Source organism: Ostrinia furnacalis, unplaced genomic scaffold (genome assembly GCF_004193835.3).
Source record: "Ostrinia furnacalis isolate ACB-3 unplaced genomic scaffold, ASM419383v2 OfSCF6241, whole genome shotgun sequence".
NCBI lineage: Eukaryota > Metazoa > Arthropoda > Insecta > Lepidoptera > Crambidae > Ostrinia > Ostrinia furnacalis.
The window spans coordinates 15,588-39,644 of record NW_021136480.1 but is presented as its reverse complement, the minus strand read 5'-3'; the positions used below and the strand labels follow the sequence as shown (position 1 = coordinate 39,644).

At 35.1% G+C, this 24,057-nt stretch overlaps 1 protein-coding gene across 1 annotated transcript; it reads right to left on the bottom strand.

Annotated features, from left to right (window-relative positions):
- Positions 1-934: 934 nt before the first annotated feature.
- NGR-A30 (neuropeptide receptor A30) lies at positions 935-19,507 on the bottom strand. Its single transcript, XM_028317463.1, has 10 exons — positions 19,406-19,507; positions 14,284-14,419; positions 13,089-13,192; positions 12,521-12,614; positions 11,923-12,015; positions 11,603-11,788; positions 8,190-8,285; positions 4,864-5,044; positions 1,717-1,849; positions 935-1,078 (listed from the first exon to the last, which is right to left on the bottom strand). Exons 1-10 carry the CDS (start codon positions 19,505-19,507, stop codon positions 935-937), a joined length of 1,269 nt encoding a protein of 422 aa, XP_028173264.1.
- Positions 19,508-24,057: the final 4,550 nt, after the last annotated feature.

Sequence of the window (24,057 nt, the reverse complement as noted above, 5' to 3'; positions counted from 1 at the left end):
TAATGAAGTGATAATATATTGACGATAAACCTTGAGCAGAATAGTTAATCGTTCATTAAATTAGGCAATGTTTTATTTAACTTTGTGTTCATTCAAGATAAGTAACTGTTTTACTTTTGTATAAAAGAATTTTTAATTAATTGGGCAACAAAAAACTTACTCGCAAAAAATATAGCTTAAACCGGAAGATAAGTTACTACATAAAAAGTACTGGTGGTCAAGGTGTATCAAGTACCTTCTTGGTTTGTATTTTGTTTGACCATCAGTCAAGTACTTGATGAATTGATTGATGAGAGCAAAACTGCCTTTGGGATAGCACACACGGGAAAAGCTATCCTCCGTACACTGTGTGGAAGTAACTTGAGGATAGTTTAGGTGGGAATGGGTATAAGGTGGGTCAATGTATACTAATAATAAAGACTTGGGATTACCACTGCGTAAAAAAGTACCAGTAAAATACCTAGTACGTATGAATATACCTAAGAGTAAATGTACAATATTAACAGGTTTAGCACAATAAAAAGATGACGATTTTACTGTTTCATAAAATGGTCCATCAGTTACACCGTATATTTGTATCTAGAGCCTGGTCCGTGAGCACGTCCAGGCTTTAACAAATTATATTAATGAAAGCGGTAAGTACAGTCAATATTAGAAACTTACAAACTTTTCATATTTTCATATCGGCTTGTAGACGTCCAGTTTTGTTGAAAATCCATTTAGTTTCAGCTGTTATTAAAACTGACTGTACAATGCATTTTTATTGATACGATGTTTTTTTCATTGTACACTTCATTACACTTATTATATTCCAATATTAGCCGTAACTCAAACGACACTCGCGAATAAAACGTTCTTTCAAATTACTTTTCTAATACAGTTCATTAATAATCATTTAAAAAAGATTTAAAATGCTTTTAAACCTGTGTAATCACTACAAGAACGTGTCGTCTCTCCTGTGCGGATGGCAGTTGTTGTTCTGGTGTTCTTCAGGGAGGTGCAGTCGGACCTTTTTGGAGTTGGTACTGTTGCATTGGTGCACGCGCTGCTTCGGGTATTTGAGGCTGTCTTCTTTTACCTGCACGAAAGTGTTTTGTTGACTGTACTTTGATTGATAAATACAGTGGAATGATTAGGGGTATCGCTCTACCATTTTGCCGCTTTAACTCTGCCCGAACTCATAAGCACTATAATAATTTTGGTACGAGTTTTCTCGTACGCTGAATAAGGGAATCTAATGGGAATTTCCAGATTAAAAATTCCTGATAGTTTAGGGCAAAAGTTGAACAAAAGTTCATAAGTAAACATGATTGTGATTGATTCTCGTTGGGAACAAATAATAAACTTAAATTAGGTGGCATGGACCATGCTCGTTGCCGGGTTTTCATAATCAGCAAGTCTAGAATTAAAATAGTTATTAGAATTAAGAGGATGTAAGTATAATTTTCAGCCCATTAATAAAAACCCAGCTTAGTCTGGTGCTCTATATTGTCAGGTAACTAGAAAAATACTCCGATCAACGAGGAGATTCGTTGTATGGAGACTTCCGAATAATTCATCTGCCTATGAAACTCGGCACATGATGAAAATAGGCAATACAGATTATAGATATACAATTTTTACCAAAACATCATATGCCAAGTTTCATAGGCAGGGGAATTATTCGGGTTACAAAAGCTTCGTTGATCGGACTAATAATTATTATTTATCACTCACCCTGACAGTAAGCTCGTGCCTGGTCCTGCGGTGCGATGACGTCAGCAGTTCGGTGTGAGCGCGGGACTCGTTGCCCACGGGACTGTCGCTGGACTTCATCCAGCACCAGAACCACTTGTATGGCGGAACGTTCCTGCAGTCAAAACATAAGTAGGTGAACTGTTTGGAAAAATATATTGAAGGCAAAGGATGGATCATATACATCTTCGTCGTATTTATATCGTCGGATGGTGTTAATATAGTCATCCATATTATCACCATCCGACGATATGAATTAAACTAAGTAGGATATTAGATGCACAGGTAGCCTATATGACTAGTTTAATATATGAACTTTGAGAAGTAGTTTGGTATGGCCTGTATGACTAGTGTTATCTTCTTCTAGACACTTCTTTCTACACAATTAATCATGAACACAACTATTTGCTTTCTTTATATATCTACAGACGTTTTCAATAAAGTCGCTCCCGCTGTCTGTGTAATTTTCAGCAATAGATAGTATAGATTAGTGATTCAAGAGGAAGGTTTATATTGTTCATTATACACGCGTAGAGCAGGGGAGGGTCGCTAGTTGCTTATCGTTAATAATATTTATTTCATTTAGGTTCTCTTCTTCCTCGTCCTTCATTGATGAGGATCGGGACCACATATGTATAGTGTTCCTCCACAGACTGCTGTCATCAGCTGTGTGGACCGCACGATTCATTCATATATGTTAGGTATACAGGGTGTCCCAGAATGGGTGAATCAAACTACGAGGGGAGGTAGCTCTACTAATGTACTATCCCTAAAAATATGAAAAAAAAAAATAATAAAGCGTATAAGGAAACAAAAATATTTTTTTTTTTGAAAAAGTGAAAATAAATCAGCTTTGCCTAAGTATCTGGCTATAATTGTTGCGTTTGGAGTTTATTTGTACTTTTTTTCTTACTAATATTAATTGTACATGATCGCTTCGTTTATCTGTAAACAAACTTTTGAAAATAATGACTTGATTTCGAGTTCAGAGCACTTTATTTAAAAAAAAAATCCGAACTCAAAAATTTTTTTTCATATTTTTTAGGCATAGTACATTAGTAGAGCTACCTCCCCTAGCAGTTTGATTCACCCATTCTGGGACACCCTGTATAATTAACATGTCTTGTTAGCGTAAAAGCATAAGAAGCCAACATGTTATTGAGAAGCAACAGCGTGTAGACACTTAAGTGATATGTAACGTTTATGATCCCAAACGAGACTATGAGTATCTCCATACCAACCATACTGTTGCGAGATTCTTAAAGCACTTAACGGCCGAATACTGAAACACTACTCAAATCTGTCACTCAGCTGACGGGCTCCTAAATTTAAGTATCCTTCAATTTATTTTAAATGGTATTCTCAAACGCCACTCAACGGATTTGAAGCCGTGATCAGCTAAGCAGCTCTCAAATGTTTACATAATGGCAACATTTACCAAAAAAAGTATGTTTTCATTTACACAAATGATAACTTTACGTTTTTTATCCATTACACGCAGCATCGTTTGGTTATGTATTGTCTTTTATGGAAATATTACTCAATCAACTTAACATACAACAGTTTATTTTTAGTTTCTATTATACATAAATCTCGTTTTATCGTAAAAAAAATTAATGCTTGCATTTTTATTTAATTATAAAATAATTTTAAAGGTGATACTTTTTATTGTTGAAACCTATTAAGTGGCGATCGTGGACCGAAACGTAACCACAATTGACATTTTTTATCATTGTTGACAGAGCATCAAATTGACAAATCAACAACTCTTGGAAATGCTGCTATGCGATGTCCCCTTAATCCTCAGAAATAGGCATGTTTATGTAAAGCGATTTCATAGCAGCTATTTTGGTTGTTACTTCGTGCACTATACGATGCACTGGCTGTTAGATGTGGAAGATATCACCTAGTACACGTTCATAACTTCCCGTTGCGTAGAACAGTAGGGTTATAATAAGTTTTTGGTCCACTGGTTGTATGGCATTTGGTGAGGGGTTTCAAAGAGCTTCCAAATTATGAATTCAGAAACAACACCGTTTCTTTAGAGACGCGGAACCTCGCTCGGAATTGCATGTCATTATAATAATATTTTTCAATAGCGTTCAGCCTTATTGCGTTCCTGCGATTAGATCTAGGTATTTCCTCGAGGCTCGAAAGAAATGATAACGATGACACACATTATTTACCACTATTTAGGTCGATTTAGGTATAAGAATAGGATTTAAGATACCGCGTAAGCACTCTCAAATTTAACAGCTGCTTAAGACGATTTGACAGTTGTTTGAGTAATGCTTAGCGTTGAATGGCGTTTCAGTATGCGAAAATTCATTTATGTGGCGTTTGAGTGCAACTTAATTTGAGAGGTGCTTAAAATTTGAGAACTGCTCAGATATTGTTTTGAGTATGCGAAATGTAAGTTTAGGAGCTGCTTAACTATTTGAGAAGCCGTCAAATATTTAAATGGCGTTTCAGTATTCGGCTGTTAGCGTTGAATCATAATGTCTCCCGCAGATGCCGATGTGTACTTACGAAATATGAGACGATACGTCAATAGAAGACTCGTCATATCAACAAAATACACGTGTCGTTGCTTTTTTATTTACGAATAAAATGAGCATGTATAAATGCGGTAATAAGCTTAGAAAATAATTTGTGAGTATTGTATTCTGTCTGAAATAACGTTTAATTCAAGCTTGCAACCACTTACTAAATGTAAAGATTCACAATCTTTTCATCAACTAACTTCACAAAGTTGGTTCGCTAATTTGACTTTGAAAGCGGAACTCGTTAATAAACATAAATCATTCCGTTTGTATTTCAAATGAAAATAACGCTTTCGAAGTGACGAATAATTAGTATTATTTTAAGCGACTAGAATAAATAATACGAGGAAAGTAAATCTGTTTGGTTCAAGAACTATACACATTTCTGCAATTAGACAATCATTTAAATTGTTTTACTGCTAAACATTGAACTCAATTCGGATCTAGCGCTCGATCGAGTCACTTTGTTTTCGTAAATATAAGAATACCTTTATCAAAATCAATTTTCTTCCATTACCACACCCATTATATTCTCACAAACAAGTTTAAGTTTATAATGCAGTTTGTGACTTGTTTTTCGACTTACCTGAGGCTGACGAAAATCCTATTAGAGAATATAAAGTAAATAACAGGATTCGCAGCGGAGTTGAGCGGCGCTAGACTTTGTATCAGCGAAGCGATCGCGATGTTCGCCTGTGTGTCTGGCACGTAGCCGTATACTTGCAGCAGGTCGAAGATCATGTACGGAGACCAGCACAGGACGAATACTGGAACAAAATTATAAGTAAAAGCCTCTCTCTGTACACAATAGGGATGTTTCCTGGGTAAAAAAAAGCAAGTTTTAATTAGTCCGTCAGTTAGCTTAACAAAAACTACTCGATACCTACTTTTCATTTTTTAAAACTAATGAAAATGTAAAGAGATAAAGCGTGCCAAAGTTCTAAAGAAAAGGCCCGTGACCTCAGTGAGTGCGTAAAAGTGCAGCACTTTATGACGTCGCGCGGTACTTCAATGCACTATAACTTTGTAATTATTTGTTTGATTGACAATTAAAAATATAGGTGTCTATAATAAAATTGACGGACTAAAAAATTTTTTTTAGGAAACTACTCTATTATCTATTATGCTACGAAGAGTGCATGCTGACTCTAAATATCCTCAGAGACAGACTGCGGACTTATGCTTTAAGCAAGCTTAGCTTAGCTGAGTTAAAACATCTTAGATTTTTTTTCGTACTTAATTGCCTCATTCATTTTACAATATGTTTTTATTATAATGTACTTATCTAATAAATTTTTCAGTCCCACGAACTTAATTTAGATCAAGGTTTATTGGAAAAAAGGTCTTTGCCTGGACATTGAAATCCTTAAATAAACAAGACCCCAGTCTATCTAGCTAGGTAACTGTGTAAAACCTAATTTAAAGTAATTGATCCTTCAATAAGCAGTATCGGGAAAAGGGGCCTTGATAAAAAATATTTGTCTATTTACTTGGCAAGGTCTAGATAACAAATGCGTAAATAAGTAATAATAAATTATGTAAAGGATCAATTTAAAAGTAGAAGAAGGTTGGAAAGTGCGTAATCGATTAAAATTACGTATTTTTTGTACCGTAATAGTGAGTAAAATACTTTAGTTTGTAATGTGGGTAGCAACTGACTGAGGTCCCAACCCTGGTGATACACAATGACGTCATGGCCGTATCGAAGCGACACGACTTTGGTTCCACTTTGAAAAACACAAATTGATTTTTCAATATGTGATTCTGGGTATCGAACCTTAGACGAAGTCGAGAGATTGATGCCCGTATTCACTAACGTTACTAATATTAAGTCTCACAGTGCGCGTGGACGCATAGGGTGACACACGAACCAATCACAGAGATCTATTTAACGCTGTGCGTTCGGTTTTCTGCTTCACTTAAGTAAGTATCGATTGTGAATACGGGCGTCAAACTCTAACCACTATTGATATCCATTTAGGTAATCAATGAATCACCATTGTATTTACTTCTAGTAGACTTTAAAGCTTTACAACATTTGTTTAGCTTCCAATTGTCTGTACAGCCATCACGTAAACCTCCTTAATGGAACCAGAGTCATTTATAACACCTACAAGTCTAGCTATTTAAGGACACAGAAAAGTAGACAACAGTCCAGACAAACACAGCTATTTTCGTGTTACTTAATGCTATTTTTAGATCAAAATATACTGAAGGGTAATGAACAAAAATTTATTCAATTCGTCTGTTAAAAGGAATTTTGCCTTTGTTGCCCAAAATAGAATCAAGTTATTTTCCATTATTTGGGTTCTACTAGACTATTTTAACAATAGCGTGGTATTTGGAACATCTGTATACTTTGTCTGCAAAATTAAATGTGCGAGTCTAAGATAAATAATATTATAGCATTTTTAAAAATACGCGTTAATTTTTTGTACGGTACGGACGATGGAACTTTTAACTAAATATTGTGTCGTATGTATTACATAGTTGCAATAGGAATTCTTTACATCTTTTATAAATAAATTAGGATAGCTTTGACATTTAAAGGGAATCTTCTAGATATAGACTACGCTCATTTCCTTCCAGGAAACTTCCTTTGACGAAAGTAACCAGCAAGATGGACGCAAAATGACGTTATACCATGACAAAAACTAATGGTTAAACTATATCTTATGCGGATGCTGTCGCCTTTGTCGGTCTATAAACAAACAAATATCATTGCCATTTCACACACGTAGCGGATTTTGTCAACTTTCAATGAATTGCGTGATCCCATCCCCCATTTGTTATGGCGTGTAAGATAATGGTTAAAATTGTTCTTGTGTTTTTGCGTCTAAATATAGACAAGTTCTCGGTTGTTTTTATAAAAATACAATTTTGCATCACACATCACTTAAAAGACTGATGCATTTAATAACCTACCCTAGGAGTGAAAAAAATGTCCCTCTTTGAATCAACGTTGTCAAAAACGGAACTAATTTTGTAAATAAAACTTCTAAATCTTTGCTTATCTAGTGTACTGGAACTGTACTGCACATTGCAGTTGACTGTAATTAATTATTAGGTATATTTTTTTAATACATAATACCTACTTTTTTACAACGAAACCTATTAGGTGATCCAACCTTAGCTAAAAAGGCCCTTTGTTTACAATTCCACCTAATACAACAAGTAATAAAATTTATGTAAATGCTTAGTTTTGTGTCGACACGAAAGCGGGCCATCGCATTAGGCTGCCAAATATGTCGCCGATGACTTGTTTGTTTACAAAATAAGGAACTAACAACACGCATTTGGGTTACGGCCTACTATTAAGCACGATGATTAAGTTCCGCTGTTATTGCAGTCATTAAGTAAAACTTAGCCCTTATAAATTATACGTAGGGCATTATTTTACAAGCATATCAAAATACTTACTTAAAATTTATTTCAAAGGGTAGAGTTTACATTTAAATTCTTTGTTGCATGCCCGTAGTATTCAGTTTGCAAGTATTTTGCCAACATGTATTCATACTTAACAGAGGTTTTATGCAAATGAAAATATTTTACCATTTAATTATGTTTTGAAATGTAACTAGCAGCAAAATTTTTATTACTTTGTAGTTGTATTTTACTACTTTTTAGTTTTTACAAAAGTCTACAGTATGCTATGAGGTAGAGTAGGTATTTATATTTTCACTCTTTCAAGGTTTATCTAGTCGGTTTGTTTAAACAATGAGTTGTTATTATTCTTTTTGTATAATTTATTTGAGTTTATTCAGTTCTCGCTGAAATTATTTTACGTATTTCAGTAAGTCGCTTTTCTTCCAACGATCCTAAATACCTTTTTATCAAAGTGTATATTTTGGTATACCAAAAAGTAAAATAAAAGTTACTCAGTATCTTCTATTTTAAAGTCTATCTACTCACCAAAGACAATGACGAAAGTCATCTTAACCGTCTTTATTTTAGCCTTAGGTATGATGCCGCGGCTGCTCGCGCGGCGTGAGTCCAAATCGTCGCTGTCTGGAACAGAATGGATCATTTTAATCTAGCACATTACGTAGGATAGCGGCTATGTCTAGCTTTCATAAGGACTAAGGAGAGGTCAGGGAACAAATTATTGCTTGAGGGTAGCGCTACTTTCTTGTAAGACGCCTGTACCTCTAGTAGGAAAAACTTTCGAGTTCGTTTCGTTGCGTATTCAAAGTGTCATCGAAAAATTTTGTATGAAAAATTAAACAGCGCCCCCTATATTATAGCCGCCCTAGGGGGCGCTGTTTAATTTTTCATACAAAATTTTTCGATGACACTTTGAATACGCAACGAAACGAACTCGAAAGTTTTTCCTACTAGAGGTACTGGACGGTAGATTGAATGTGAAAATGGTAATAGCTTTTCGAATTGCAGGAACTGGGATATCTACATAATCAAGCTATAAAATTGACAGTAAGTAGGAATCTATGGTTGGTAATTTGCCAATATAAAAGATGAAGTCAGATTGCTCAAATGTGACTGTAATATACAGGGTGTTAGGTAAATGGGTATATGAGCCGACACTAGCCCATGTTAACATAATATGCATATAAATGGTATGGTGAAGTCAGTTTGATATTATCAATTAAATTTTTTAAATGTTCATACAAAATAAAATTTATAAAATCAGATTTGTATGAAAATTAAAATAATTAAAATGATGATATCAATTTTTGACTTCACCATATACCTTGATTTTTTAGAATCCAGCAGAGATGTAAACAAACACTTTCATACACAATTACACCATAATCACTTACGTGTTCATAATATCATACACATTATTTAACAAGCCCATGAAACCAACTTTATTTTCACGTTTATACAAGTTTGCAATCAATCTTTGAAACAAATTATTTTAGCAAAATACGTGGACGATGAAAATTTTTGACATTGTCAAATTGACTTGACGTTTAAAATCATGTGTTATCTCCATATTGTCTATGACTTGTCTCTGACACATCAGTGCCGTAACCTGTGAGTCATAGACAATAATCTGTAAATTTAATCGATATTATTTTAAGTATTCACTTATTCCGATTACTGATTAATTTTAAATAAAAAATATACGATACTTTGTTTAGTTTTCCAGCGATAACTTCGACAATATTGGAGATAACGTAAATTTATTTTTCTACTTTTAGTGTTTACTTTTTCGGAGTCAGTTTAATTTTTAGTCGGTTTTATTTAAACGAAATTATTTTACTTTTTTATGCAATTATGCTTACGTATTGTTCCATTGTTTATTTTTAAGAAAATAAAAAACTTCTTTCAATGAGGGTTTTCGCGATTGAAAAATCCGCCAGATGGCAATACGTAGACGCGAGGTCCAAATGCTGCATGATTGGTTATTTTTGACATGACATTGACAGATATGTCAAAATCCACCAATCACGCAGCAAGCAACAGAAGTTTAATAACTTTACGGATATCATTGATTGTTTTACTGTCCAGTGTGCTTTTTGATTACATCTGTGCATACAGTTTGTTTCCTGTTCTCGAAAATTTCATAATCAGTTCACATTCAATGTTGCGACTTTGTTGCATATTTTTAGTATTTTGACGATCACCCGGCGATGATACGCAAGTACTACAACATTTCACTTCGCGATTAACGAGAGGTTTTGTCGCATCACTAGTTCACAGACTAAAAATATTTTTATGTCAGTTGGCCATATTTGATGACATTTCTGCTGATTTCTAAAAAATTAGACTGTATGCATAATTAATGTTAACATGGGATAGTGTCGGCTCATATATACCCATTTACCTAACACCCTGTATAGGTGAATCCTAAGCTAATTTTCAGAGGCCTTCTTGTTTAAGAGGTCGTTCATTTTTCATGACAATGTTGCTAAATATTTTTTTATGTTTCATAAATAATGTAGCGAGGAAAATTATTTCCTTACCATCGCAAATAAAGTAGCCGTACTTGCACGCAAATTTTGAGGTCAGCAATAAGTTAGGACTTCGTAAACGTTTCGTTACATCGAGGTAATTTATTGTGGAAATAACTCAGCTTACGACCGCGTGGGTTCAAAGTTCTTCAAAGGAAGAATTCGCCTAATTGAAGTAGGTAATAAAAATCGTTGAGTGTTATATTTTTGATAAGGCCGGCAGGCCAGTAAATTGGAAGGCGATTGCAATTATGTTAAATTAAAATACAATTTAACTTCGCAAATGAATTTCCCGATCTTAGACCTTTTAGTATTCCATTTACTAGAAATGGTCGCGCAGTGCCTTCCATTACGAAAAGCCTAATGATATCTTAGAACGAGTCAACTTCGTAGCCGTGCTGCCATAATTCATCCCGTCCTTCCTTCGGGAGGCTGGTCACGTGCTCCTTAATTCGCGGCGATTCATCCCTCGCAGTTTTTCAACCCTTCATGTTACTGGAAACTAGCTAAACATTCTCAGTTGATTTTAGCTGCTGAATGCTAATTTGTTTGCTTACAAATTGGATACTTGGAAGCCTTTGCGTAAATATTTATTGAAAAGCTTACGAGTTGAAAATATTAAGTTAACCAATACAGGCTCACAGTTTTGTTGTTTTGTCGAAAACCGCTGGCGTTATTGCTGGATTATTCATAATAATATGATAACATGTTTAACTAGAAAATCTCTTGTTAGCATATGAATATTTCGACAATGTTTAGAAATTGAAGTTTACTTCGGTACTTTATGTTTTACTAGTTGTTTCAAGGAATGTTTGAATACTGAAATGTTGGGTGCTTATTATTGTAACTCAATTAATTACTGACGCGTTAAATGTATATTATGTTTCAGTGTTTGTATGTGAATTGCTTTCAGCTATTGTAGGTATAGTTCCTACATCGGAAGACTAGGATGATGTTCCTTACTTCGGGATCAGGACAGTAAGATGCGATGCCTCCATAAATCACCATTTTAGATCAATTTTGTGGAGCATAATATATTACGTTTCGTGACATAGTGCTCCATAAGTGCACGTAATTAGTCGGGCTTGCCATCTGTTTCCGCCGAATATGAGATTTCCCAATATCCTTGTATTGTATCCCTCCCTTTAGTGAATGATTGGATGATTTAAAGTGGATCATAATCGTTGTGGGACATCCACCCATAAAGTGGACAGACGATTTCATAAAGATATCTTTATGAAAACGTCTGTCCACTTTATGGGTCAGAAGGGCGCTGGATGTAGGCTGTTACACATCAACCAATCTGGAAATCATTGAGGGAGGCCTACGATAAGCAGTGGACATCCTGTGGCTGAAATGAAGAAGATAATGATGATATTATTAGAGCTTTGTACTATACTTATTACTTACATTGCCTCGTCGCAGTGGCGCGCCTGCCAAGCACTCTTTGACTCTTCTGGCGTATCGTGACCACTATCACCCCGTAGCAAGCGGCTATAGTCAGAGCTGGTATCACGAAGAGCGACACGAAGACGCTGGTCATCCATATCCTCCACTGGATCTTGCTTAGGCTCGACCAGCATTGGAGGACTCCTGCTGTTTGGGAAGAATTTTTATTATCACCAGCACGCAATTGGGCTCCGCGCATTAAAGGCAGTTCTTGGTAAAGGAAATAAATAGCTGAAAGAAATATTTGATTGCTAGGTGGAGTACGTAATGGTGATACTTACCTACATTCTCTTCTTCGAAGAGAAACAGCATCGGTACACAGAAAAGAAAGCTTATGAACCACGCTCCTAGAATGAGCGCACGAGCTCTCCGCCCTGAAAAGGATGTTATAAATTAAAATCATAATAATTTTGCCAAAAAAGGCTAAGGGCGTGTCACATTAAATGTGATTATACCGACTCAAATTACTAATATAAACAGTACTGGTAAAGTATGTGCAAAAATGTTGATTGTACTAGGTACATAATTTTCAAGCTTGAAATGTATGAAACTGACCTGTGACTTTTTTATTCATGTGTAGCTTTTCGAATTGAACACTGAACACTGAACTCAAATGTACAAGTATTTTACTAGGTAATAAGACTGTGGAAAACTAATGTAAAAATATTTAGACAAGGATGATGTGGTATCGGAAAACGCAGCGTGGGACGTCTACCCACAAGGTGGACTGACGACCTGATAAAGGTAGCAGGAAGGCGCTGGATGCAGGCCGCTACCAACCGTGCGATGTGGAAGACATTGGGGGAGGCCTATGTTCAGCAGTGGACGTCCTATGGCTGAAATGATGATGATGTGGTAAAAAGTAAAGATAAAGCTCACAGCTGCCCGTGAAGTTCATGGGATGGGTGATGGCGTCGCACCGGTCCACGCTGAGCGCCACCAACACGTATGTAGAAGAATAAGTTACTACACCCTGCAACAACACATTGCCTTTAATTTTAAAGCTCACAAAAATATATACTTACTAGCGGCCGCCCGCGACTTCGTACGCGTGGATCCCGTTTTACCCCCTTAGGGTTGGACTTTCGTAAAATCCTTTCTTAGCGGATGCCTACGTCATAACATCTACCTGCATGCCAAATTTAAGCAAGATCCGTCCAGTGGTTTGAGTTGTGATTTGATACATCACTATGTCAGTCAGTCACCATTGAGTTATATATTTAGTTAGATTAGTATATACACAAGCACAGAACACAAATAATAATTGGGTCGGAAAAATTCAAGTCATCATTGCCCATGATCATTGCTATGAAGTTTTGACACAAGCCGCAGACAAAACCGTTCAATTTCAATTATTTTGTGATAGCGCTTCATTATAATAAAACTACTCATTATATTGATTAGAATAGATATTTATAGAAAAGATAAATATAAATGGGTAGCTTACCTGTAAATATTTCATCAGCTTACACGCTATTGAGCCCGCGAGCCACGCTATAGTTATTCGATGGATTAAATCTGGGAGGACGCTTATTAATCCTACCAATAAATCTGAAAGATAAATAAAACGATTAAAAAATAATTATTTTTGAATGAAAAACAACAACTTAAAATTGTTTGGCCTAGCTGGACTAAGTATTACTATCTTATGTTAATTTTGAATGATCTTTGATACTCAATACTCAACATATTAAGAACAACGTCAAAAAATCATCATCACCATCATCAGGTCATTTAAGATTTTAAACTTTCGCGTTCCATTTCAATTAAAATAGTAAGACACGGGTCTTAACGCGACGTTTATTAATGAGTTACATTATGTACTCACGGCTTGACGTTTCGGCTGCGATCCTGGCTGCAGCCGTTGTCACAAACAAGCAGACTGGCGGCTCGCGGCGTCGTCCGTTCGGGCCGAAACGTCAAACCGTGAGTACATAATGTAACTCATCAATAAACGTCGCGTTAAGACCCGTGTCTTAATCAGGTCATTTAGTCTCCAAATGTCTGACTCTCCAATTCAAGAACACGACCATCTAGTTTACCAGAGGCAAAGGTGGCCTACACTGGTCTGATATTCGCGTTTTTGTCCCATCAGATGGTCCTATGGTCCCAGTTGCCGGAAGAAAATTATTTATTTTTTACGGATCCGGCGACTGGGACCGCGGTCCCAGTTAATTGCGGACCCAGTCGCCGGAAGCCTCCCTATTCTACTGTCACATGGCGAAATTATTAACATTTTTGTCTCAATACCTACTTAATACATAGGTACATCAGTTTTGTGGAATTATTATCTACAATAGGGATGTTTCCTGGGTGAAAAGTAAGAGTTTTAATTAGTCCGTCAGTTAGCTTATCAAAAAATACTCGACACCTATTTTTCACTTTATAAAACGAATGAAAATGTAAAGAGATAAAGCGTGCCAAGTTCTAAAGAAAAGGCCCGTGACGTCAGTGAGTGCGTAAAAGTGCAAGCACTTTGTGACGTCGCGCGGAACTTCGACGCACTATAACTTTGTAATATTTGTTTGATTGACAATTAAAAACATACGTCTCCAATATTTTTTTATATTAAAATTGACGACTAAAATATTTTTTTTTAGGGAACTAGCCTATTCACCATCACAGTATAAGCTAAAGCTTACCAGAAATAGCTAGCTGCATAATGAAGAAGTTCATCCTGCTTTTCCTCGTCTTGGTGAGCAGCAGCGCCAGAACCACGGTGGCGTTGCCCGCCACGATCGCCACCAGCAACGCCCAGAGGACCGCCACTTGGGCTGTCTGTACAAGGTTTAATACTTATTTTTATTAAGAACAGATTTTTAGAAAAAAATCCAACTTTACAATATCTACAACTTTCGAGAGTCTCGCGAGACGCGGCACTTAGCAATAGCCAAAACTTTTGTGGCCTCGCAGTATATTTCCATCTCTTGTCTGCTCGCAATAGACAAAATAAGTAATACACCTAAATACTGATTTAATGAGCATTTAAGAGCTTCAAACTGAGAGATATTGCTCCTTAAGTTATTGAAAAATTAAATAACAACTTATTTTGTTGAATGGGAATGAGAGAGGCTTGGAAACAGTTTGTAGCCAAAGCCCAACTTACACAGAAAACTCATATTATTGTATATTGACACCGATTTTTGACACCTTTAATTTATTTGTGTGCGATTTTTCGTGAGCTAGGTAGGTATATTACTTTTCCTCACATCCACATTTTTAATTTTAATCAGCTTGTATTTTATTCATAAAACAAATGAATACCTAAAATTTACAAAAAAAAAAAAAGATTGTTGGTGGCCAGCACGCACGCAGCCAAGGAGTTTCGCGTTCGGTCGGTATATAAGTATGCGAAAAAAGTTTTCATTGTATGGTATTACGAGAAAAGGAATCAAGATTGCATTTTACTGATTTTACAAATAGTTACGATATGTCAATTAGTACAAACTTCGACAAATAAAACTAAATTCATGGGCCATCAAACCATTAAACGAAATATATGAGTTAAGTAAGTACAACGATCCGGAGTTAATTGTGTGTGAGGATCTGAACTATGCGTCTAGACACGCGGTCTGTATTCTAATCTCACAGTAAGGGGTACTAACACCATACTAAAGTACGAGTATAAGTAGTGTTTGAAAGGTTTAGTGATTGTAAAATCTATTAGTGACATTTACATAAATGTAAGTGATTTGGGAGTAACATAATTACCTTTTTAAAAAAATAAAACCGACTTCAAATGCGTGAACACAAAAAAACTAAAAATTAAAAATATTGCGTATAAAAAGTTCATCCCCAATTTTCCACCCTTAGGGGTGAAATATTTTCTTCAAATTTTCATGAAACCACCCTTTTGATAATCTATTCAACAAAAAAATAATCGTTCAAAATGATTTATAATCGGCGGAGATATTGCGTATAAAAAAGTTCATTCCCAATTTTCCACCCTTGGGGGTTGTTTTTTCTATTATTAAATTTAAATGGGACCACCCTTGAGGTATTACCTATACGCCGAAAAAAGATTTGTTCAAATCGGTTCATAATTGGCGGAGTTATCGCGTAACAAACATAGAAAAAAAAAAACATACGGGTCGAATTGAGAACCTCCTCCTTTTTTGAAGTCGGTTGAAAATACAGAACTCTAATGCCCGTTTTCACCATCAATACCTAATTTTTAAGTAGGGTAAACCAGAGAGTGATTGCCCACTGGTAGTGATTGCCCGCTTTAAGAATAATATTGTCAGGTGCTGACTTTGAATCACTCTAGTTAGATTTGAATTTACTAAGTAGATGGCTCCGAGATCAATGTACAGTAGATTAAAAATTTACAATAGGAAACACTAAAACAAAACAGTTATGGCGGATTTTGTCAAGACGGGTGAAAATGTTACTCAAACAGGTAAAGACTTTAACAATTTTACTAAGGAATTGCTTGCTTAGAGGTTAAATTTTTTTTGCAAGTTATTTAATATTCAACTAATGGTGTATAGTCATGATCAAATTATAAGTGTTTTCTCCATTGTCAATGAAAATAACTGATAAAATTTGATTTCTAACGGTCATTTTAACGGTGGGTAATCACTACACGTAAATCTGTATATTTTTAGTTATTGCCCACCATCATTTCAGTTATTGCCATAATGATAATGTATAGTTATTGCCCAGGGGAATTATTATTAGAGTGTTGCCACCATGCAGTAGCAGTGTTTAAGTTGCTCATTGCTAGACTTGTTTTGCAATTTACAGGCATAAATATTGAAATGGCTTTTAATGTTTCATTTTCAGTATGCCAAAGACTCCAAAAGTTCAACATAGCATAGAAATTTTGCAAAAAGCGATCGAAGCTGTACAAGATTTATCCAACAATTTATCTACAAGATAAATTGCTGAAAAGTATGGTTTGGCTTGAAAAAATTGATAAATATTCAAACGCAAATACAAAAAATGAAAATCCTACGTTAAATCTACTAGTGAAAATGTTAATTGTAAGGAAATAGATACAACTTTAGGGAAGAATAACCAACAGCTAATTGAACATTCTGAGCAACCAGATATCAAAGAAGATAAAAAAATAAATACATATAAAACTCAAATTTTTGCGTCATCTATGTTTTGAAGTAGATGATTCTGTCTCTACCGATTCTGACTCATCAACATCAGCTCAAGAAATATTTGATAATAATTATAGTTAATAACGCCAAACACAATTTATTTTGAAAATTTAAAGACTGTACTACTAGAATTTAAGTTTAATGTTTTGTTTTGATTATTTAAAGCCTATTTTGTCATTTTAAAATTGATTATGTTATTTTAAGATACTGGGCAATTACTGTGCTTTGATGTGGGCAATTAGTGTAAGTAATGGGCAATGACTGTACTTTTTGGAGGATTTTAAATTTATTTCAATATTTTCTAAGTTACGTAAGTTTTAACGAAAAACTGTTAATATTCTGTTTAACAGTTTATTGAGTTATAAGAAAAAAGTCATAAATGATCGATAATTAAAATACTTTCTTTAATTTTTCATCTCAATGTGTTTGAAATCCCTAAGTGGGCAATAGCTATACGGTTTACCCTAACTAGGGGTTACTTAAAAATTCATAATAAAACAAAATTCATAATAATTTTAAGTGTTACCATAGGGGTCACTTAAAAATAGGGTTTGATGGTGAAAACGGGCATAATTATTTTAGGTAAGACTTATTTAATTTAGTAAGCAAAGGTACTTTTTGTATTACACAAAAAAAAAAAAACTAAATAATTAAAATACTTCAGATTTATTTCAGTGTACCTGCTTATAACGTCACTGAAAATATTTTACAATAAGCTTATACAAGTTACACAAGCTTGGTTTTAAGAGTATCTTTTCTAAAACATTTTGCTGTTCTAAACTTAGCTGTAAATTTTATTATGAATGTTCTTTTTCTAATAAAAATCATAAAACATGCTCTTTTATTCGTAGACAGAATCCATTAACGGTGGTCTGCTACTTAAATTCTATGTATTTCAGCAAAATAGCATTTATGGATCTCATCCAAAAGGATTTGGTGTCACATTTGCGCATACAGAATTGAATTACTGGCACAAATAGAAATATATTGTCGCTCTAACGATTCGGAATGTGAAATGAAGTAAGGAAATGAGTCTTATGTTTAGGTGTTTCTTTTTTCAAACAACTACCAAGGAACGGTTATGTTTTGAGCTAGTTTCTTTCTTTCTTGGGATAAGTATCCTTATTTATTAGGATACTAGCTTTCCGCACGCGGCTTCGCCCGCGTGGACTTTTGTCTGTCACAGAAATACTTTATCACGTTCGTCCTCGTTTCAAAAACCGGAATACAACTGTCCTATGTCTGTCTAAACTATCTCTATGTCAAATTTCATCAAAATCCGACAGACTTACATTCGCATAATATTAGTGTAGATTATACTTAGGTACAATATGTTTCGTAATCGCTGCTTGCGTTTGTTCTGTTCAAGAGGCAGAAAATATTGCGGGGAAAATTGAGAGAGAAAACAATCCAGTGATGAAATTGGACGAAATGACAAAGAAAAATGCTTCAAAATGGCCAGTCATCAACGCTTTAGTACCCCTACTTTTAACATCAATAATTTAGAAGATTACAACATTCAAAAAAACAAAAGCTATCATGTACATAACAGTCTCATTACAATAAATTGGAAAGATTGTTGACTGTCAAGGTAACTAAAAAAACATACACTCGAATTGATAACCTCCTCCTTTTTTGAAGTCGGTTATAAAGTGACAATTTACGATAAATCTATAGTTAAGATTAAAATATCGCAAATAAAAAATGCCTTTTTATCTTTGTATCGAATCAATCAACCACTGTGAATTTTAAAATAGACGAACACACATCCATATTCATCGAATATTATTTTTGTGGGTATTTCAGGGTGGTACTAATGCATCCTTTGATTTAAATGGAGAGCCACTCAGACTGTTGCAAATAGGTAGGTACATTAAATATGTATTTTTGAATAATAATCTAATACAAATACTTTTTTAACTGATTGCGAAACTCGCCGCTTATTTTCAAAGCGAAAAAGAGTATTAAATCTTGAAACCTTTTAGTGGAATGCAAATTGTGTGTGTACAAAAAACAGAAAGCGCAGCAGACGGACTTTGATAAAAAAGGTTGTAAGAATAGTACCTACCATTATTTTGTAAAATATTGGCTAGGAAGGTTAAGGTGTAATAGTTACTAACAAACCGTTAGTTGGCTTTTCAACAGATACGCGTAAGTTTGTAAGCATGGGTGAAATGTTGTTTTTGGGTAAGAGAAAGCATGTCAAAATCCAATAAAATTGATATTTATATCGTAAAGCCTGTAAACGTTAGTATCTGACATCGACAGCAGACCTAAGCCTATAAGATGCCTTAAAACAGCTTTTAGCTGGATGTATGTTACCATCAACCGTACAAATTGTCTTAGTAAAAAAAAGTCCTAAGACAAAATTGTATTTTTAAAACTACTTGTTTTTGTGTCTGTCTTCTTGGTTGTCCTGAATAAATATTTATTTTAAAGATTATCAGTAATTTGTTGTTACACAAATTACTAATAGTCCCGTTTGCGCCTCGTACTAAGCTTAATATGCTTGTGTGACGAGTGAACTCACCACAATAGTCGAGCGGTGGCGGGGACCGAACAAGCGTTCCCCGGATCACGAGTAGGCCAGTCCAACCCCTTCACCGTTCGGCTAGTGGCTTTTTAAAAATAAAAATAATAATCTAATACAAACCTGGTAGAAATAGAACTTGTTGATGTGAGAAGCATTGTTGAGGAACTCATAGAGGCTGTCGTTGAACTCAGCGTTGAGGCTGCAGTTGCCGCACTCCTCCATGACACAGCTGATTCACATCTTGCGGGCGATGTTACTGTAAAAGGAAGTCATGGTTTTTACATAGTTCACAGAGAACATAATTTTGAACTAGGATGTAAAATTTACACGGACTCTATCGACCAACGAACGACTAACGCTACGAGTATCTCTCTTAGCGCTTAAAAACAAAATTCTTATACACCATGTTGGAAAAAAGTGTTCAATTTTAAACGTATAACGTAAGAAGAAGTATAATTTATCACTGACTTTGCATTAGCCGTTTCCATTGACAAACACGTTTGTCTTCGTCAATCGTTCGTTACCTAATTAGATAATAATATGCAGTATACTAGCTATAAAAGTATTTCCACCTATAGAAAGCAAGGTCTAAAATCTTGAACTGATTGTTTACCTAATAGTACAAGATTTCGTTCTACGAGCACAATGTAAGAAGTATTTGAGTTTTCAGAGTTACTTACTCAATTTAGATTAATTAAATCAAAGAGCAAATAAGCTCTCTAGCCTTATAGGCCAGTAGAATTAAACACAAAAATTGATTAAATCGGAAATAATTCCTACAAAAGATTTTTTTGCTTTAATGGCTTCATTGGTTGCCCATTAAGACTCTCCTAAGTTTTCGACTTCGACGGAGTTGTGCTTAAGTGGTGGGGGCCCCCGAAAGGGGCGTTTTTTCGGTTTTCCGGTTATACCGCGTAAAGGACTTACCCTATCGAAAAGTGGTCTCCATGACGGTTAAAGGGCACTTAATCCTGCATTGAATAACACCAAATTCATATGTTTTGGACAAACCGTTCTCGCGCTAAAGTTCGGCAAAGTAGAAAATATACGTATAATTAATGACCCTCTCCACGTCCAATGGTTTGTTACCCACATGCTTCCAAGCCTTGTAAAGGGTCGCCTTAACCAGTGTAACCCTAACAAGGCTCACGAGTTTGATTCGCTTATCCTTGTTCGTTCCAGCCGTTCCTTAACTGCGGTTGCTGCACCTCTTCCTGGCACTCTCCTGAACGACTCTGTGTTACCTAATGTGGCTGCCCCTCTTCCTTCTTGTCCAAAACATATGAATTTGGTCTTATTCAATGCAGGATTAAGTGCCCTTCAACCGTCATGAAGACCACTTTTTGATAGGGTAAGTCCTTTACGCGGTATAACCGGAAAACCGAAAAAATGCCCCTTTCGGGGGCCCCCACCACTTAAGCACAACTCCGTCGAAGTCGAAAACTTAGGAGAGTCTTAATGGGCAACCAATCAAGCCATTAAAACAATAAAATCTTTTGTAGGAATTATTTCCGATTTAAAAGCTAATTCTACTGGACTATAATCAATTATCTGTAAGTAATTCGGATTTCAAATTAGGACGAATTCTACTAACCTTCTAAATTCAATAACATGAAAGGACTCAGAAAGTATAGAGGTACTATAAAGTTTGATAGCTTAATAAATAAACTAAAATCAGGGAGTATACACTTAAAAAGGTAAGATTAAAATACGAAACTAAACTAGGGATGTAATCGTTGGGATGTAGATCTTGGTTGACTTGAAGGTAATGATGACGTAACTCATAGATATTTTTCAGGAAAACGATATACTTAGATACTTACTAATCTTTTGGGGTACATCTCGATCTCAATATGTATAGTGCTGGGAAAAGGCCTTAAAGCTAAAGTTTTGGGCATTCCATTTGGATGCTTTGAAAGTAAGTAATATTTATTAAACAAAAAATCATTAATATGCTGAAAGTGTCTCAATTCTCAGGCAGGGTCCATAAAGTGTATTAGGAAAATTTTGAGAATATTCCCAGTTTGGTTACGATATTGGCCTGTAAAGTTGATCGCTTGATTACAATTTGAATGTTATTTATCCTTTGAGTTTATTTCACTACTTTTTTGATCTCTTGACGTCTGTAATACCTAATTTCTTTTGGAATAGAGTCTGCTTTCAAATTGTAATAACAATTTCTAATAACTTCAACATGCAAGCCTTAAGATGTCACAATTTTATTGTGCTTACCCATTCAATGTAGAATTGTAGAGTGTGGGGCGGTAATTGAAATTGAAGCAGGCATTTAGATGAAAGCCGACATAATTTTCACGTCAAATACAATAACTAGTGAATAATTAGCTCATTTGTTATTATTGACGCTATAGTAATGTAACTGACAGTCGATTATCGTGAAACTGTCGAGTCAAGTATTTATTGCTAGGTAATTTTCAACTATGAAAGCTGACTTGGCCCGTGGACTTAACTAAAAGTGGGCCAAGTCGCCGGAAGACTCAAATTTACAAAACGATTTTCTGGAGGAATTTAAAATTTTGGGGCATACTAAATCATTAACATAAAAGACCGGAAGTCAAACTTCAAAATTGCTAAAAATAAGACTCATTTATTATCACCTACCTATACTTTTCTGGTATTCTAATACGATAAGATATTGACGTTGACTCTTGTTGTTTTATGATTACATGCTATAATGCTACAGTCTATGCCCTTTTTAAAACAAAATAACGATAAAAAATATTAACAAAGTCGAATAATTTGATACGATCTATTCGCTTTTTATAAAACAACTATTTAATTGAGCTTGCGTTATTCTAATGGGGTTCATAACAGCCATAATTACTTTGTTTTAAGTAAAAACGCGACCACGTATAGTGTCAATGTTCACTTAATTGTACTTTTATCATGAATAATTTAACTAAAACAAGTTAATAGAATCCGATAGAGCCATTTTAAGGCTATAACGGCTACACAACACCTCTTATAATTATTATGTACGAATAGGTAGGTACTTTCCATACACAATTAAAGAAGGATAATAAAGAAAATTATAGCGTATTTTCGTTTAAATTGTTTCAGAAAAACAGATTAAAATGGGAAATATTTAACAAATATCATGTAGCAAGTAATCTGCCAACATAAATATCTTGAAGCGCCATCCAACTCTTTTCAAGTTTCAACCTGTTGGGTGTAAAATTGTGAGTTATTTCCACAGCAACGCTGTTCTAAGTCGTTTTTCACACTAAATGTCCCTTTTGGGTGTATTCGAAGTTGCTTTTAATGACCGCCAGCTGTCCGGCCTGCCCGCAATATATTCTGCATTTTGCGGGGATTAGTTTGTGAGGTGCAATCTGCAGGGGGTTGGGGCAAAAAAGGGGAAAATTTGAGAATAAAGGGGTAATAAGGACCAAATGGGGAAATTTTGAACAAAAAGGGGTACTCGGAAGGGTCCGTTTTTGTTTAAATTACGGTGATGGATAAGGATGAAAGGATTTAGAAACCAATTTATCAGTCCCTTTTTGAAACGGGAAAGGAAAATACAGGTAATTTTTAAATATTTATCTAGGTAAATTAATTGCTTAATGAAATCCAGATAATGACGGGAACAATATTTTATCTCTACTTTATCTAATCTTTTTATTTACACAGAAGTTTATAATGGGCGCTATATTATGTAGTTGATTGTGTTGGTGAAAGCTTTCTATGTTACTAGGGTGGTTCGTAAAGTACTTAGAACGGGATACATTTCTAGCCATCACAAAAATCTGAAAAGAATTGGGTAGGTAGGTAACTTAATTCTTCACTAAAAACTGGTAAAAAAATCATGCGTTGCGTTTATGAATTACAATTATCCGAACGACTTTTTGAACACCCCTACAGACCTACACCAGAACTACACCTATCAAAGAATTTTCAATTTCAAAAAATGCCGTAAATATTGTCTGTTTTTTCAACACCTTATTTAATAAGTTTTTGCCTATTGCTTAGTGATTGTGTTATAGTTTGTAATAAATAATTTGTCACATCGTATATCACCACACTATCACACCAATATGTATTATACTCGTAAAGTCCAAAGTTGGTGAGTATGTGAGTGTGTATGTTTGTTACTTCTTCACGTCTAAACGGCTGGAGCGATTTTAATAAAACTTAGTATGGAGTTAGCTCACACCCTGGATTAACACTTTAGGCTACGTTTTACCGCGGGCAACACCGCGGGGCACAGCTAGTAAATTTATAATCTAGCCCATCAATCTAAGAGAAACAAACGGCAGAAGCGGCATTGTGGCCACATAATACCCATTTTTCACGGCTTTACCCGACTGCGGCGGCGGAGGAATACTAAGCACAGTCTCTGAGACGCGACATTGTGTTGGAGATTGTTAATTGTTTTCTTTTTATTTCAAGTCTGCTCACGACGAGCTTAGCGTGGGCGTAAAGCAAAATCAAATCTTATGACAATGTTTCACGCCCGTATTCAGAAACACTACTATGAGGTCTTACAGTGCGCGTGGACGCAAATGGTGACATACGAACCAATCACAGAGCTCTATTCAACGCTGTGTGTTCGATTTGCTGCTTCACTTAAGCAAGCATCGTTTGTGAATACGGGCGTAAGACTCTACAATATACTTAATTCTTGTCAGATAAATGCATCGTAAAAGTATTCATAAATAGGTGTGTAATAAATAATTAATACAAATTCATAATGATTATTGCTCAGGTATGTTTTAGATTGTTCTAATTTTCAAAGTTAAGGAATGGGCTAGAAT

Coding starts and splice junctions, on each gene's coding strand:
- NGR-A30 (XM_028317463.1), bottom strand. CDS start 19,507: ATGGAGGAGTGCGGCAACTGCAGCCTCAACGCTGAGTTCAACGACAGC. Junction 12,016..12,520: donor CATGAACTTCACGGGCAGCT/GTGAGCTTTATC, acceptor CATCCTTTTCAG/GGCGGAGAGCTCGTGCGCTC. Junction 11,789..11,922: donor CTTCGAAGAAGAGAATGTAG/GTAAGTATCACC, acceptor CTTCCCAAACAG/CAGGAGTCCTCCAATGCTGG.